General features: G+C 36.9%; 1 protein-coding gene across 1 annotated transcript in view; it reads right to left on the reverse strand.

Moving 5' to 3' along the window:
• Nucleotides 1-19,426, reverse strand: part of LOC128661578 (dynein axonemal heavy chain 5-like) — a 671,317-nt gene that overhangs the window by 286,840 nt on the left and 365,051 nt on the right. Inside the window, 3 exon segments of the mRNA XM_053715820.1 lie at nt 5,029-5,196; nt 6,939-7,175; nt 8,083-8,172. Of these exon segments, the coding sequence (XP_053571795.1) occupies nt 5,029-5,196; nt 6,939-7,175; nt 8,083-8,172 (495 nt within the window).

Raw genomic sequence — 19,426 nt, forward strand, 5'->3', positions numbered from 1 at the left:
TAATGAAGATGATGGATCAACAGTGACATACTGATATAAGGCATGACTTCCAATACCAGCTGGTATTTTGAGTTATTTAAATCCTGGAGGACCCACAGCTGAGATTTCATGATGTCAACTCTTTATTATGTTTTGGCCCAAACTCCAACAAAGAAATATGACAGCTGGTGTGTGCCGCAGAATTAGGTTTGCGTATGTGTACTGTTCGGTTTGCTGGAGCCAAATGTTAGGTGTGGTTTCTATAGCTTTGGACAAAAAGAGGTTTGCAAACACTTTTGTACATTACTATAGTTCAAAGAAAGTGCAAGCTAACTACTTATCTTATGATTTTACTTTGTATAAAAATTGCTCTCAGCCCATTTAATCCAGAATGTTTTAACTCCATTCCTTGAGGTTGACATACATGACAGAATTTACATTTCTCCCAGTGAGCCAATAGACTTTAGTCAACTTGATTATTATACATTTAGGGCGATTAAAAAAAGCATTTGGTCACAAGAACTGAAGTGAGATAGACCACATGTGGCTATGTATTAGACAAATTATATCTACTGTTTTTGGGCCTTCAGCATTATGTATCATCATTAAAATGATGAAACATTATGCAAGTCTCAGATAAACAATTATTTTTATGAGTAAATAAAGAACATATCATATGATATATTCAGTATCATACTATGCAAAGAAGTGTAGGTGACTATAACAGTAGGTGACAATAACAGTTGTAGACCATGTTTCTTCTCATAAAATGAGAGCTAAAAACACGGTACACCATGCAAAGACAAAAAAAAAAGATTATTAATAAAAAAAATACAAACATTTTATATATATCTCTGTTGTCAATGATTTTATTTAATAAAATGATCTATTTTAATGAATACTGTTTTCTTGAAAACAGAATGTTTGCACCACAGTAAACCAACTACTCATGATGTATTATTATCTTAACAAGTTTTATTTCAAGGGTCACAAAAAGGTTAAGCTAAGTTAAAGGGACAGTCTAGTCAAAATTAAACTTTCATGATTCAGATAGGGCATGCTATTTTAAACAACTTTCCAATTTACTTTATCATCAAATTTGCTTTGTTCTCTTGGTAGCTTTTGATGAAAGCTAAACCTAGAAAGGCTCATATGCTAATTTATAAGTCCTTGATTTTGACAGTTTTTCACAGCTAGATAGAGCTAGTGCATGTGTGTCATATAGAAAACAGCTCTAATTGGCTAAAATGCATATCTGGCAAAAGAACTGAGATAAGGGGTCACTCTGCAGAGGCTTAGATACAAGGTAATCACAGAAGTAAAACGTATATTAATATAAAAGTGTTGGTTATGCAAAATAGGGGAATGGGTAATAATGGGATTATCAAGTTTTTTAGATAATAACAATTCTGGAGTAGACTGTCCCTTTAACTTTCATCATGCACTGGTTTTACATTAGTGCAAATAAATTCAAATTATTTTGTATTCATTTTAAATATATAACATGATTTTTAATATGTAATTACATGCAAGTCCGGGTTTGTATTAAAGTCAATTACATAAACATGGAGATTAAACATGCTTAAGCAAAAGCATCAAAATTGTTTATTAGTTCTTTCTAAAATGCATGTGAGGTTGCTTGTGTGTACAGATATTTCCTCACTAGGACTTCTGTCACATGACCATTTTTGCACCCAAAAGCGAAGAGCTATTTTGAACATTTGAACTGCTACATGTTATTTAAATTGTGTCCTTTATATGCAGTTCATATTTTGGTAGTAAAATGTGTTTAAAAAACAAACACACAATGTTAATAGACTTTGATCACAGTATAAATGACTAAATGTCAAACCTATAGTAAATTGACCAATTATGATTATTCATCTTTAATATTTTATAACAGTGGTTGAAAAAACTGCCAAAATTAAATGTTGACCAGTATTCAACATATTACATTTTGTACTTGATACTTTTTATTTCAATTTTTCCTTATTATTATTAGGGAAATAAAGTGCATTCCTTTTATACGCATAATTTTATTTTAGTTTACTGTTAAAATGTCTTCCTAGAATATATTCTTTTCTGACAGCAAAATTCATAGGATTAAAATTAAATATATATTTTTTTCTTTGTGCAGCTAAAAGAAGGAATGTTTGTTTGTTTACTATGTCTTCTATGATAAGTTTGCTTTTATATTGGTGAAGGAAGTTCCTGTCCACCAACAGAACAGTGGGAGTTGTTCTTAAAATCCAATGAGCATCTTCTGAGTATCAGTTTCGCATCAACATGCATGTTCTGTAAATCATCAATTTAAAGAGCTTTAGAGGGACATTAAACACTAAATACATTTCATGCACCTACCTCTAATTATGGGTGCTGCCATTTTGGAACCTAGGTTACACTGCAGATATTTGTTGGAGAGTTGCTACATGTGTGCAAACACATCAGCACTGGAATGCAGAGAAAGCTAGATTTCAACATGGCGGCACCCACGACTAGAGGGAGAAGGAAATAAACTTAAAGGGATACTAAACCCATTTTTTTCTTTCATGATTCATATAGAGCATGCAATTTTAACCAACTTTCTAATTTACTCCTACTATCAATTTTTCTTCGTTCTCTTGCTATCTTTATTTAAAAAGCAGGAATTTAAAGCTTAGGAGCCAGACCATTTTAGGCTCAGCAACCTGTATAGCACTTGCTTATTGGTGGCTACATTTAGCAAACCAATAAGGAAGCATAACCCAGGTTCTCAACCAAAAAATGGGCCGGCTCCTATGCATCACATTCCTGCTTTTTAAATAAAGATAGCAAGAGAACGAAGAAAAATTGATAATAGGAGTAAATTAAAAAGTTGCTTAAAACTGCATGAACTATCTGAATCATTAAAGAAAAAACAATGGGTTTAGTGTCCCTTTAATACTGTGCATAAAATGTATTTAGTGTTTGATTGGTAATCTTTCATATGCATGATAGACTTTTTCTGAGTTTAGCATCACTTTAACCGATTATTTGTCAAGTCCAATTATTCGTTATAGCAAAAGAATAGCAACGCAGTTATGGAAGGGACAGGTGTAAATGTAAAGGGTCATAAAATGAAATCATCATACTCTGGAAAAAGCACCTTCAATCCTGTTTGAAGGGATGGATGGTTTCCAAGAACTCATTTTGTATATACTGTATCTCTAATAGCAGCTCCTGACAGTTTTTGTTCACAAGGCAGCCACCCTGATTGTCAAAGGAGTTTAATTTTAAAATATAATATGTCCTTGTGCCTCTGCCAGTCTAATGTGCAATCTCAGAAGGATGTGCCAAACAGAAATGCAGGAAAATACATCAGAGCAATTTTACTCACTTATATAATCTTCCTTATCATGTGTAATATATCCCCATTATCATTCGTATTACGCCTACATGTTTGTTATTTCTATAAATGAGAGAGTCAACAAAGTATGTTTTACATTTCTCTAAACATTTTGGTGTTAAAAATTAAAGTAATCTGACGTATTTACGTTTTACATATTATTTTTTATATTTTGAAAAAAATAAATGCTTTTTTTCCAGATTTTGAATAACTCATACTCAGTTCTATTAATGTGTTAGAGCATATTATAATTGAATTGTTGCTTAAATAGAACTATCTATTTAACCACTGAAAATAACGCCTAGTTAAAATCAGCTTCACAGCAGCAATGCTTACTTGCACCCAGCTGAACACATCTGTTGAGCCAATGACTAGAGGCATGTGTGTAGCCATGAATCACCAGCAAGGTCCAAGTAGTACACTGCTGCTCCTTAAGCTATCATACTAGGTATGTCTTTTAACAAAGGATACCAATAGATCAAATTAATTTGATAATAGAAGTACTCTGTCTGAACCATGAAAGTTTAATTTTGACTTTTATATCCCATTACATGAAAACTGAGTTGCGATTTACTCCATGGGGTTTGAATCATTGTTCTCGAATCTTCTGTCATAGTCTCCACATAGGAAAACATTGCTAAAAACTTCCAAATACATCAGCAAGTATTAGTTAAAGGGACCTGCAGAATTTATTTTTTCTTTCATGATTCAGATGGAGCATATCATTTTTACCAACTTACTTCTATTATCTAATTTACTTCTTCCTAGGTAAACCTAGGTAGGCTTAGGAGCAGCAATGCACTACTGGGAGCTAGCTGCTGATTAGTAACTTCACATATATGCCTCTTGTCATTAACTCATTCAATGTGTTCAGCTAGCTCCCAATTATGTATTATTGCTCCTTCAACAAAGGATACCAAGCGAATGAAGCAATTTGGATAATACAGGTAAATCTGAAAGCTGTTTAAAATGGCATGCTCTTTTTAATCACATATGAAAGATTTTGGGTTGCATGTCCCATTAAAAGGACATTAAAATTTGTATCATGCATATGAAGAAACACTATTTAAATTCAAACTTATTTTTTATTTTTTGCATAAAAAGCTGATTATATTGATTTTAAAACTAAGAGGAAGTGCATATCTCTACTCAGCTGGTTTGTGGGATAGAAGCTCACTGGCTCTTAAGAAACATTCCAACAGCACAATTAATGGATGACAGACCCCATAATCAAAAATGTTTATTTTTGAGGTCAAGAACATTCTTATCTTTTTTAACTCTATTATATATTGAAAAGTCCTGTTTTAGATTTAACAAAGACAATATTTACTTTAAAGCGATATGAAAGTTTGTTTTAAGCAGTGGGTTATACTTACTAGAAATTGTAATATGTATTATTTTAAAAGGATTTGACCTTTCTTTTCTTATTTTAATGTCATTCATGCAGGGTCCATTACTTCCTGTCACAGCCCCACAAGGAGGCTGAGGTCTCTACAGGAAGACATTTAAAGCTTGATGTCATAAATCTTCTAGAACAAATTGAGTTGGCTTTCTCTAGCATTTACTGAATATTAATAGGAAGTCATCTTCTTGCCCATGCTCAGAAGAGAACAGTCTAGTCAAAATTAAACTTTCATGATTCCGATTTTTACAAAGACAAATATTTTAGCTATATTGGTACTTACCTTAATCATGACTGTTTTTGCTGTCCCCTGCTCACCTATAAGCAATACAGCTTTACCCTGTTTCATAATGCTGTGCATTAGGAAATCTGTACGAACATTGTCAACATTAGGCACCAAAATTGAGGCATAGTCTGGTACTGAATCTTTTGGATAAACATATTCAGGCACCTGCATTGAGAGAAAGGAAATACAATATTGTTTGTGAAGGGATTTGTTTTTCCATCCTTATGCATAATCCCATCTATCTGTCTGTCTATATTTGTATCTATCTATCTATCTATCTATCAATCTATCTATCTATCTATCTGTCTGGCTGTCTGGCTGTCTGGCTGTCTACCTATCTATCTGCCTGGATCTATTTAAGGGTATTATTCTAATTTGTTAAGAGTTATTTTAATGTGTTTTTCAGTGCAATAATCTATTTTTAAATAAAAAAAAAAATCAGTAAGAAGCCCACATTATCCAATTAAAAATAATTGAATAATGTGACTTTCTTATTGATTAATTTCTGTGAATTTAAAAAATGGATTATTGTACTGCAAAACACATTAAAATCAGCTGAGACCAATTAGAGGCTGATAATGTAACAGGGTTAGGCTTGAAGACTGCAGTGTGCACTTCCAATTCTAAGAACTGGCAGCCTCACATTTTTAGAGTTACATTACAGGGACAACAGGACAACTGTTTAAGAACTCATAATTAAACATCTCTATGTGTTCCTTTAATGGCTCTGCAAGAATTATTGAGATGCTATGCATTGTGAACTATTCCAATCCTATAGAAAGGATACATCAGTGATTTCTGTTTTCAGATGTTAATTACTAAACAGACTCATTTTACAATTTCTGCATTTCAGATTTTACAATTTCTTTTCCTCTTTTACAATCATTAGACAATTATTGGTAGCCATTATATACACAACAACATGCAAAGAAAACATTCAAATAGTTGTAAAGGTGTACATATGTAGTGAGCATTTCCTTGCTTAAAGGGACATAAAACCAAATTGTTTCTTTCATGATTTAGAAAAGAGCAACTTTCCAATTTACTTATATTATCTAATTTGTTTAATTTTCTCGATATCCTATGTTGAAAAGCGTATCTAAATAGGCTCAGTAGCTGCTGATGGCTGCACATAAATGCCTTGTGTGATTGGCTCACCTATGTGCATTGCTATTTCTTCAACAAAGGATATCTGAAGAATGAAGCAAATTAAATAATAGAAGTCAATTGGAATGTTGTTTAAAATTGTATTCTCTATTTGAATAATGAAAGAAAAATGTGGGTTTTCAGTGCTGATTCAGAAATCATACAACAAAGACAAAATACAATAACCTAATGATTTTTACAAAGGGATTTCTTGACTAAGGAGCAATAATCAACGAAAAAATTGTTTTTCTTTCTGTTATGTTAGCATCATAAAACAGTAGATATTTTTAGACTAAGAACATATCTCTTTACAATCAAAATGTTCTTCTAGTGCTTAGTTTATAACTGTCCCCTGTATGGGTAACAACATTATGTAAATATGTTTCCCAGAAACTAAAACTATTATAAGATAGTTGTATCATACGGTTTTTACTTGTTGTCTGAGCTGTCCATGTAGAGACAAATGTAATATTCAGACATTTATGCTACACAGGAACAAATATGATACCCATAATCAATCAACATGCTCTCGGTTAGGGTTGCCATATTGCCGCTTTTAAGGAGGACACATATGTTAGAAAAGAAAACTGTGCAATTAAATTAATTAAAATTAAATTAATTCTAGGAACAAATAGCACAAAACTTCACAATACCATAATAGAAAGCACTACAGTCTTTAATCCTCAGTAACAAATAAGAATATTGTTACTTTTCAGTTCATCATTTGTAATGAAGTGTAACATAAAATTACAGGTCCCCACCTTTTTAGACCAATGATCCCAATGTCCACTTTCATTAATGACAAATTCAAAAATGGTTTCTTCTCCTCTTACATCGGGGAGCTGGAGAGAGGCAGAATGTTCGCGCATGAACCTCTCCATCCTCATGCGGTCGTCTAGTTCTAGAAGGGCTCCCACTGACCACATCACTGCAAAGACAAAAAGCCTGGCTATGTGTTCCTGGCTGGGTTGCTTCTCCTCCTTGTCTGGCAAGAGACCCTAGAAAAATAAAGGGCAACAAATTAAATACTTTTAAGACCAACATATGAATTCACTATATTCATCAAGATTTTGTCAACAGACAAGAAGCAAAGATTTGTTTTTTAAATGGATCGGATAATAGACAATTTCAATCTTTAATGGACATAAAAAGATTTAGGGGCATATTTATTATGGTGCGAGCGGACATGATCCGATATGGCGGGTCATGTCCGCTGCACATCGATAAATGCCGACAGCATACGCTCTCGGCATTTATCATTGCACCAGCAGTTCTTGTGAACTGCTGGTGCAATACCGCCCCCTGCAGATTCGCTGCCAATCAGAGGTGTCAATCAAACCGATCGTATTCGTTCGGGTTGATTTCTGACGATTTCTGTCCGCCACCTCAGAGCAGGCGGACAGGTTATGGAGCAGCGGTCTTTAGACATACGGAGCTTGATAAATATGCCCCTTAAAATGTTAGAACATTTTATTATTGCACTTCTGCTTGCGTATAACAATGTCTTTAATCCCTGCAAATAGGTTAAACACATAGTTAAAGTAATCTCCAGAGCAGCAATGCACTACTTGAAGCTATCTGAACACATCTAGTAAGTCAATGAACAGAGACATATGGGTGTAGCTACCAATCCCCAGCTAGTTCCCAGGAGTGCATTGCTTCTCCTATACCTATCTAGGTATGCATTTAAACAAAATATACCAAGCGAATGCAGTAAATTTGATAATATTTACCAATCACTCAGGATAGATATTCCAACAACTTTCCAATAATTTGCTTCTTTCAAAATATGTCCATGAGGCACCTGTGTATAGCATTTTACATTTTTTAGTAGACTATTAGCTAATATCCTATTGATCAAACCATTGGGGTTGTCCTACTGAATCTTAATGTGTTTAGTGGTACCTTAAGAAGGTCGATTGCTTGCTTGATGTACATGCATTCTAATATCTGCATTTTGGGAGTCACAGCTGTAAATACGAAATTGATCAAATCCTGAAGAGAAAAATAAGAAATCAACAGAAATAAATAACTACACATTTACTTAAGCCCACTTTTATCATGTTAAAGGGACATTAAACCCAAATTTTTTCTTTCATGATTCAGACAGAGAATACAATTTGAAACAAAATTCCAATTTACTTCTATTATCTAATTTGCTTCATGATTTAGATATCACATGAGGCAAATATGTGCAGCCACCAATCAGAATCTACTGAGCCTATCTAGATATGCTTTTCAGGAAGGAATATCAAGAGAATGAAGCAAATTAGATATTAAAAAGTTGTTTAAAATTGTATTCTCTATCTTTATCATGAAAGAGAAAATTTGGGTTTAATGTCCCATTAAACAATAATTATTTTTGCCCAACATTTTCTATAGAAACACAGTAGCTATAAACATTTAGATTTAAATGAATAGGGCACATGCTGTAGAGATTGTGGTTCAATGCCATTAGAATCTCAGAATTGATTTGTTCATGCCAACATATTTTTTATTACAAATCCAGAGGAAAACTAAATGTGACTGACATGTTTTTGTTTGTTTTGTTTTTTTAAAGCTGTTTTTTTACTTTTCTTTAGAGAACGTCTTTCTATACAACTGCATTCTGAACCAATACATAATTCCTTCAGTAATATAGAGCTATTAATAAATGCTTTTGGTTTTAATGACCTGCATTACTTTCTCAGTCATGTACTTTGGTGCATGAACACAAAAAGGGTGACCAAATCAATAAACCAATTACTTATGTTGCTCTTTAATAAACACAAGTATTGTTAAGATAATTGTAACCTTTAAACAACAAATAATAAATGTGTTAATCAGAAGGATATGAAGGAGGTTTCAGTAGACGACCCAGTAGATGCCCATGTGTAAATATTGTCCCTTTAAATTTGTGTAGATGAACAAATTGGTCAAAGAAAACAGAAGCAACAAACTGATACTGGAAAAAAAAAAGTTTTTCTGCGATACAAGGTAATCACAGAGATAAAAAGTGTATTAATATAACCATGTTTTCTGTGCATAACTGGGGAATGGGTAAAAAAGGGATTATCTATCTTTTTAAACAATAAAAACATTTTAGTTGACTGCCCCTTTAACTAAGACAAAAAAAAACTTTTACATCCCAAAACAAAACTTTTTTCTGCACAGTATTCTAGAGTTCAGCTACAGGAGAGCTATTTATGTATGTATATGCTTTTAAAGAGCTGACTTTTGATGTGTGTTTTTGAAGTATTCAGGACTAGTTGCTTCTGAGATGCAGAAAATTTGAAAAGCACAGAGCAATCTGTGGGAAATCCATGAGACAATATTATTTGAGAGACTGATGGAACACGTTTTGTACCAGTGTTGAGCTCTCACACAGTGATTGAACATAAGTGGCTAAGTACATCTAAGATCTTGCTAGACTCTACATAACATGATTCATTCTGCAGTAAAAGCAACCTAGATGCTTCTTGACTGCAACAAATACTTTAAAAAAAAAGAAGCAATATTTGAATGCTTATAATGTTCAGAAAGCAGTAGCACATTTATCCTATTGCATTTATGTCACATGCAAATTGGTAGAGTTTTGTTGATGGAGATAGCAATAAATATACAGCAATTTATTAAGAGGGGTAAACGTGTTGTATCCTATTATAAACTGTCACTGAAGTCCTCAATAAGATGCACTTACCGGGTGCAACAACATGATCAATTCTGAAATAGATACAAATTACATTTGAAAAATCTGATGTCAAATGTTCTTTATTGACTCTTATATTAGAAAATTAACATAAATGCACTTTGAGAATATTGCAGGCCTATAAACTTCAATTCAAAGCTCTAGTTTGGAAATTCATCAGTGCACTAAAGAGGGTTAGGGTTCTTTAATTTCACTACTCTTGGGTCACAAACAAGCCAGATTTTTCAGCAGGAGAGAATTAGAGTACAGGTGATATAATCAGCTGCTCAGTAACCATGCTTACTGCATTTTCTCAAGATTATACTACAGTCTGTCAACGGGGGGGGGGGGGGGGTTTACAATACATTAAAGGGACACTGAACCCAATTTTTATCGTTCATGATTCAGATAGAGCAGGCAATTTTAAGCAACTTTCTATTTTACTCCTATTATAATTTTTTCTTTATTCTCTTGTTATCTTTATTTGAAAAGCAAGAATGTAAGTTTAGAAGCTGGCCCATTTTTGGTTCACAACCTGGGTTGTGCTTACTGATTGGTGGCTAAATGATAACTAAGTGCTGTCCAAGGATTCTGAACCAAAAATTGGTTGGCTCCTTAGCTTAGATGCCTTCTTTTTCAAATAAAGATAGCAAGTGAACGAAGAAAAATTGATAATAGGAAAAAAATTGGAAAGTTGCTTAAAATTGAATGCTTTATTTGAATCATGAAAGAAAAAATTTGGGTTTAGTGTCCCTTTAAACATGTCTTGGTTTTGTGTAAAATTGTGCTTGTCCCACACTCCCTAGATGGCCAAAACCTAATTCTGTAACCTAATGCTGCAAATCAAATAGCTGGTTTAAGGCAGTTCGCAGCATTTTGAAAATCTAGGTTAGATATTTTGCTTTTTGACATCTCTAGGGAACAAAAGACAAAGAAAATATCTTTTTCTTTTAAAAAAAAAAAAATCAATATGTGATTAATGTCACTTTAAATCTGCTTTTCCCTCTTTTACTATAGGATGCACTGGACTAATTTACCCATATGGAAATTTGTTATATGTAGTCCTTATATCCTTAGCTCTATCATAGAATGTTCATTAGACCTGTGAGCAAGGGATATGAGTTGTCTTAAAGAAAAAAAGACAAATTGGTCAAGAAATGCAAATCTGCAACAAGAAGTGTTGTTCTAGTCGGTGAGCACATGCGCTTGCATGAGGTGCAGATTTCTAAACATTTACATTTTGTGATGGGTGCCTGTCACACAGGAATCAGAGTTGGCACAGTAGGCATGTTTGTTAATTTGTTTCACAAACGAATGCTGAGTATGACTGTGGGCATCAGCATTTGGCTATTTTTGGTGCTTTATTTATTTGTGTGAAAGCAGAACACACAAAGATCATGCACTTTCACACAAATAACAGACAAATGACGCTGACGTGGTTATATTTGGCATTCCTTTGTGAAATGAGTCAATGAATACATATACCTATTGCACACGTGTCCGGATCAGCACAGTGAATAGTTAAACAATATAGATTGTGGAGTTATAAAAAGACAAAGTACGCCTCTAAGTATATTATTGTTAAGTTGCTTTGCAAATCATTCTGATGCTACAAAAATTACCCTTGAATAAAATAAACTCTGCTACTTATGTACTTCAAACTGAATAGCATAGTTGCCAACAGTCCCTGATTTCCAGGGACAGTCCCTGGATTGTGTTGTATGTCCCTGGATTATTTTTGTCCCTGGAAATGTCCCTGAAAATCTCTTTTGCACAACATTTGTTGTTTGCATATATATATATATATATATATATATATATATATATATATATATATATATTTATATATATATATACACATACATACATATATACAGATAGATAGATGATAAATATATATAGTGTATTATTTAAATATAATTCATTCCTAATGGAATATTGTTATTATTATCGAATTGCTTCACATATTGTTTGTCTTTCTAATTTTGATGCTGTGTTGTAAAAATAACTATATGCCCAGAATGTGTTCCAGAGACTGAGTAGGTGTAAGAGCTTGGTGCTGTAATCTGTATAATAAACTATGGATAAGTCTAAATTATACTATTACTTTCAAATGGGTGTGTTTTGATTGCAGAACTGAGTGGGCGGAGCAGTTGAACAGTAGATTGTCAATACTCCAGTAACCCGCTTGCTTGCTCTGCTGCAAAGTGTCCCTGGAATTTTTTTTTTAAATGTTGGCAACTAATAGTTTAACTGTACATTTGTTGAGTAATTTTAAGGGGGAAGGGGGGTAAAAACATAGTTATCGAGTATTAAGAGGAGAAGCTAGAGCTAAATGTATCAATACTGTGTAGACAACATTGCTTCAGTGGCTGCTCTATGGGAGGTTGGAGTGTCTATTCATTACTGCTAACAACTGCCCACAATTGCCCACAATTTACAAGGTGCTGTGTTTTTTTTGCACGTCTAGTGCTCAAAGCAGATAAAGGGGGGGCATCCTGTATATGAAGCAGGGGCAAAAATACAGGGGGTGCAGAGGTCGCAATTGCGACTGGGCCCTCAAGGGTGTGGGCCCAGCTTAAAAAAAATAAAAAATGTTGAGCTGCCACTGCCTGCCCTGATATCATGTGAGTGTGACATGATGCTTCACTAGTGTCTCTGACTACAGGGGTTAGTGTTTCTGTTTTACCCATTGGTGTTTATGTGTGTATGTGTGTATGTATGTATGTATGTATGTGACTGTGTGTGTATTTATGTATGTGTGTATGTTTGTGGAACCAGCAAATTACAGACCTTGTTACTACAGCATGGGGGGGGGGGGGCGGGAGGTAAACAGTGTTAATCTATACAGTACCACTATATACAGTATGGGGGGGCTGGACCATGTCACAGACTACTGTGGTCACTTTATAAAGTACTAGGATGGGTAGGGTCAGGCCAGCCATCTCACAGGCAGATTACAGACTGTGTCATTGACTCACTATATACAGTACTGGTGGGTTAAACAGTGTCACTATATACAGTAATAGGGGGTCAGGCCATTTCACAGACTCTGGGCACAGGGTACCTCCTTTTGCAGATATGTAATCTGATTCACATTTTTTTCTGTGTTATATGTTAATAAAAAAAAAAAGATATGTATCAAATTCACTTTTTTTGGGGGGTGTGGGGGACCCTTCTTAGATTCTTGCACCTGAGCTCTGTGGTTTCTAGTTACGCCTGTGATGTGAAGACAAATCAAAAAAACATTTCACAACATTTCTATGTACAGTAAAAGTAGTACCAGTTTATGTTAAATGTAGAAATAAATGAATTAATGAAAACTGAAACTGCAGTATACATGTTCACTGGCTGAAAAGGTAACTCCCATTATTTTATTGGTACCACATAAGCTAACAAGCCCACCTGCCTTCTCTACCACCTTTTTTACAACCTTCTGCTCTTCATCATTTTGTAGACTGTACAACGGTGTTACGTACCTGTCTTCTAGTGCTGCAGAATATATTGTCTATTGTTAATTATAGTGATGTTAATAATAAAATAATAATAGATCAAAGTAAGGGGCTAATTTATCACGGCCCGAATGGGGCCGTATACCCCTGTTTCTGCACACGCCTTCAGGCTCGCTGGAAACAGGAGTTAAGAAGCAGCGGTCTTAAAGGGACATGAAACTCAAATTTTTTCTTTCGTGATTTAGAAAGAGCATCCAATTTTAAATAGCTTTCTAATTTACTTCTATTATCTAATTGGTTTTATTCTCTTGATATTCTTTGCTGAAAAGCATATCTAGATAGGCTCAGTAGCTGCTGATTGGTTGCTGCACTTAGAAGCCTTGTGTGATTGGCTCATTAATGTACATTTCTATTTCTTCCATAAAGGATATCTAAAAAATTAAGCTAAATAAACAATAGAAGTAAATTGGAATGTTGTTTAAATTTGTATTCTCTATCTGAATCATGAAAGAAAAAATTTGGATTTAGTGTCCCTTTAAGACGGCTGCTCCTTAACTTGTCTGCTGCCTCTGAGGCTGCGGACATCAATCTGCCCGTTCACATACGATAGGCTTGATTGACACCACCTGCTAGTGTCCGATTGGCCACAAATCTGCAGGGGGCGGTATTGCACAAGCAGTTCACCAGAACTGCTTGTGCAATAATAAAGGCCGACCGCGTATGCGGTCGGCATTTATCGATGTGCTGGGAACATGAACGCTACAGCGGATCATGTCTGTCTGCACAATGGTAAATCTACCCCTAAGTCTCAACAAGCAAGTAAACAAAAAGTAAACTAATTCAGCACAAAACACAACGTACAAAATGAACATATTTTACAATACACTGTTTCAGATGAAACAAAGAAAAATGTCTGGCATTTGGATACTACAAAATAATACAGCAAACATGAAAGATAACATAAAAGGACTCTCAGATCAAAGTGGTTGAAGTAATAGTTGATATAAATGAGGGAACGAGTATGTGTAGGTGACACTCAAATAACTCAAGCTGCTGTATTTAATAGTTTATAGGTTATGGAGTTATTCGTCCTGAAGCTCAGGGGTGGAGGTCACAGTACTCATGCTGGAAGATAATGAGGCTATTTTTTTGTTGTACAAGGAATAGGTATGTGATTTATTCTGACGATTCTATGGAGGAAAAACCTCAAGGCTGTACAGCGGAAAGAATGTAAATTCCCAGAAAACTGGTGAGACGCTAAAAATAAAAAACTCGGCTGATCTTAGATCACAATAAATTCTGTATTCAATACAGAAATATTTCAATGGGGACCATAATGAAATAAGTGAAACAACATTGGAATAGGGGTATAATGAGATTCTATAGACTAGGAAATTCACACACACAAAAAAACAGAATTTATGCTTACCTGATAAATTACTTTCTCCAACGGTGTGTCCGGTCCACAGCGTCATCCTTACTTGTGGGAATATCTCTTCCCCAACAGGAAATGGCAAAGAGTCCCAGCAAAGCTGGCCATATAGTCCCTCCTAGGCTCCGCCCACCCCAGTCATTCGACCGACGGACAGGAGGAAAAAATAGGAGAAACCATAGGGTGCCGTGGTGACTGTAGTTAGAGAAAATAATTAATCAAACCTGATTAAAAAACCAGGGCGGGCCGTGGACCGGACACACCGTTGGAGAAAGTAATTTATCAGGTAAGCATAAATTCTGTTTTCTCCAACATTGGTGTGTCCGGTCCACGGCGTCATCCTTACTTGTGGGAACCAATACCAAAGCTTTAGGACACGGATGAAGGGAGGGAGCAAATCAGGTTACCTAAACGGAAGGCACCACGGCTTGCAAAACCTTTCTCCCAAAAATAGCCTCCGAAGAAGCAAAAGTATAAAATTTGTAAAATTTGGCAAAAGTGTGCAGTGAAGACCAAGTCGCTGCCTTACATATCTGATCAACAGAAGCCTCGTTCTTGAAGGCCCATGTGGAAGCCACAGCCCTAGTGGAGTGAACTGTGATTCTTTCAGGAGGCTGCCGTCCAGCAGTCTCATAAGCCAATCTGATGATGCTTTTAAGCCAAAAGGAAAGAGAGGTAGAAGTTGCTTTTTGACCTCTCCTTTTACCAGAATAAACGACAAACAGAGAAGATGTTTGTCTGAACTCTTTTGTAGCTTCTAAGTAGAATTTTAGAGCACGGACTACATCTAAATTGTGTAGCAAACGTTCCTTCTTTGAGACTGGATTCAGACACAAAGAAGGTACAACTATCTCCTGGTTAATATTTTTGTTGGAAACAACCTTTGGAAGAAAACCAGGCTTAGTACGCAAAACAACCTTATCTGAATGGAACACCAGATAGGGTGGAGTACACTGCAGAGCAGATAACTCAGAAACTCTTCTAGCAGAAGAAATAGCAACCAAAAACAAAACTTTCCAAGATAACAACTTAATATCTATGGAATGTAAAGGTTCAAACGGAACCCCTTGAAGAACTGAAAGAACTAGATTTAAACTCCAGGGAGGAGTCAAAGGTCTGTAAACAGGCTTGATCCTAACCAGAGCCTGAACAAATGCTTGAACATCTGGCACAGTTGCCAGTCGTTTGTGTAGTAAGACAGATAAGGCAGAAATCTGTCCCTTTAGAGAACTCGCAGATAATCCTTTATCTAAACCTTCTTGTAGAAAGGAAAGGATCTTAGGAATCTTTATCTTATTCCATGGGAATCCCTTGGATTCACACCAGCAGATATATCTTTCCATATTTTATGGTAAATTTTTCTAGTTACCGGTTTTCTGGCTTGAACCAGAGTATCTATCACAGAATCTGAAAATCCACGCTTTGATAGAATCAAGCGTTCAATCTCCAAGCCGTCAGCTGGAGGGAGACCAGATTTGGATGTTCGAATGGACCCTGTACAAGAAGGTCCTGTCTCAAAGGTAGCTTCCATGGTGGAGCCGAAGACATATTCACCAGGTCTGCATACCAAGTCCTGCGTGGCCACGCAGGAGCTATCAAGATCACCGAGGCCCTCTCCTGCTTGATCCTGGCTACCAGCCTGGGAATGAGAGGAAACGGTGGAAACACATAAGCTAGGTTGAAGGTCCAAGGCGCTACTAGTGCATCCACTAGAGTCGCCTTGGGATCCCTGGATCTGGACCCGTAGCAAGGAACCTTGAAGTTCTGACGAGATGCCATCAGATCCATGTCTGGAATGCCCCATAATTGGGTCAACTGGGCAAATATCTCCGGGTGGAGTTCCCACTCCCCCGGATGGAAAGTCTGACGACTCAGATAATCCGCCTCCCAGTTTTCCACTCCTGGGATGTGGATCGCAGATAGGTGACAGGAGTGATCCTCCGCCCATTGTATTATTTTGGTCACCTCTTTCATCGCCAGGGAACTCCTTGTTCCCCCCTGATGATTGATATAAGCAACAGTCGTCATGTTGTCTGATTGGAATCTTATGAATCTGGCCTTTGCTAGCTGAGGCCAAGCCCTGAGAGCATTGAATATCGCTCTTAGTTCCAGAATGTTTATCGGGAGAAGAGACTCTTCCCGAGACCATAGTCCCTGAGCTTTCAGGGATTCCCAGACCGCGCCCCAGCCCACTAGACTGGCGTCGGTCGTGACGATGACCCACTCTGGTCTGCGGAAGCTCATTCCCTGGGATAGGTGGTCCAGGGTTAGCCACCAACGGAGTGAATCTCTGGTCTTCTGATCTACTTGAATCACTGGAGACAAGTCTGTATAGTCCCCATTCCACGGTTTTAGCATGCACAGTTGTAATGGTCTTAGATGAATTCGCGCAAAAGGAACTATGTCCATTGCTGCAACCATCAACCCTACCACTTCCATGCACTGAGCTATGGAAGGACGTGGAACTGAATGAAGAACTTGACAAGCGCTTAGAAGTTTTGACTTTCTGACATCTGTCAGAAAAATCCTAATTTCTAAAGAATCTATTATTGTTCCCAAGAAGGGAACTCTTGTCGACGGAGACAGAGAACTTTTTTCTATGTTCACCTTCCATCCGTGAGATCTGAGAAAGGCCAGAACGATGTCTGTATGAGCCTTTGCCTTTGAAAGGGACGACGCTTGTATTAGAATGTCGTCCAGGTATGGTACTACTGCAATGCCCCTCGGTCTTAGAACCGCTAGAAGGGACCCGAGTACCTTTGTGAAAATCCTTGGAGCAGTGGCTAACCCGAATGGGAGGGCCACAAACTGGTAATGTTTGTCCAGAAAGGCGAACCTTAGGAACTGATGATGTTCTTTGTGGATAGGAATATGTAGGTACGCATCCTTTAGATCCACGGTAGTCATAAATTGACCTTCCTGGATTGTAGGTAGAATCGTTCGAATGGTTTCCATTTTGAACGATGGTACTCTGAGAAATTTGTTTAGGATTTTTAAATCCAGAATTGGTCTGAAGGTTCCCTCTTTTTTGGGAACTACGAACAGATTTGAGTAAAATCCCGTTCCTTGTTCCGCCATTGGAACTGGGTGTATCACTCCCATCTTTAACAGGTCTTCTACACAATGTAAGAACGCCTGTCTCTTTATTTGGTTTGAGGATAAGTGAGATATGTGAAACCTTCCCCTTGGGGGTAGTTCCTTGAATTCCAGAAGATAACCCTGAGAAACTATTTCTAGCGTCCAGGGATCCTGAACATCTCTTGCCCAAGCCTGAGCAAAGAGAGAGAGTCTGCCCCCCACTAGATCCGGTCCCGGATCGGGGGCTACTCCTTCATGCTGTTTTGTTAGCAGCAGCAGGTTTCTTGGCCTGCTTACCCTTGTTCCAGCCTTGCATCGGTTTCCAGGCTGGTTTGGTCTGTGAAGCAATACCCTCTTGCTTAGAGGATGCAGAATTAGAGGCCGGTCCGTTCCTGAAATTACGAAAGGAACGAAAATTAGACTTATTCTTGGCTTTGAAAGGCCTATCTTGTGGGAGGGCGTGGCCCTTTCCCCCAGTGATGTCTGAGATAATCTCTTTCAATTCTGGCCCAAAGAGAGTTTTACCCTTGAAGGGGATATTAAGCAATTTTGTCTTGGATGATACATCCGCTGACCAAGACTTTAGCCAAAGCGCTCTGCGCGCCACAATTGCAAACCCTGAATTTTTCGCCGCTAATCTAGCTAATTGCAAAGCGGCATCTAAAATAAAAGAATTAGCCAACTTAAGTGCGTGAACTCTGTCCATAACTTCCTCATATGGAGTCTCTCTACTGAGCTACTTTTCTAGTTCCTCGAACCAGAACCACGCTGCTGTAGTGACAGGAACAATGCACGAAATGGGTTGCAGAAGGTAACCTTGCTGTACAAAAATCTTTTTAAGCAAACCCTCCAATTTTTTATCCATAGGATCTTTGAAAGCACAATTATCCTCGATAGGAATAGTAGTGCGCTTGTTTAGAGTAGAAACTGCCCCCTCGACCTTAGGGACTTTCTGCCATAAGTCCTTTCTGGGGTCGACCATAGGAAATAATTTCTTAAATATAGGAGGGGGGACAAAAGGTATGCCGGGCTTCTCCCACTCCTTATTCACTATGTCCGCCACCCGCTTGGGTATAGGAAAAGCGTCGGGGTGCACCGGAACCTCTAGGAACTTGTCCATCTTGCATAATTTTTCTGGAATGACCAGGTTGTCACAATCATCCAGAGTAGATAACACCTCCTTAAGCAGTGCGCGGAGATGCTCTAATTTAAATTTAAATGTCACAACATCAGGTTCAGCCTGTTGAGAAATTTTTCCTGAATCTGAAATTTCCCCATCTGACAAAACCTCCCTCATGGCCCCTTCAGATTGGTGTGAGGGTATGACAGAGCAATTATCATCAGCGCCCTCTTGCTCCTCAGTGTTTAAAACAGAGCAATCACGCTTTCTCTGATATGCAGGCATTTTGGATAAAATATTTGCTATGGAGTTATCCATTACTGCCGTCAATTGTTGCATAGTAATAAGCATTGGCGCGCTAGAAGTACTAGGGGCCTCCTGCATGGGCAAAACTGGTATAGAAACAGAAGGAGATGATGTAGAACCATGTCTACTCCCTTCATCTGAGGAATTATCTTGGGCAACTTCATTATCTGTGGCAGTACTGTCCTTACTTTGTT

The sequence above is a fragment of the Bombina bombina genome, chromosome 5, assembly GCF_027579735.1.
Source record: "Bombina bombina isolate aBomBom1 chromosome 5, aBomBom1.pri, whole genome shotgun sequence".
Lineage (NCBI taxonomy): Eukaryota > Metazoa > Chordata > Amphibia > Anura > Bombinatoridae > Bombina > Bombina bombina.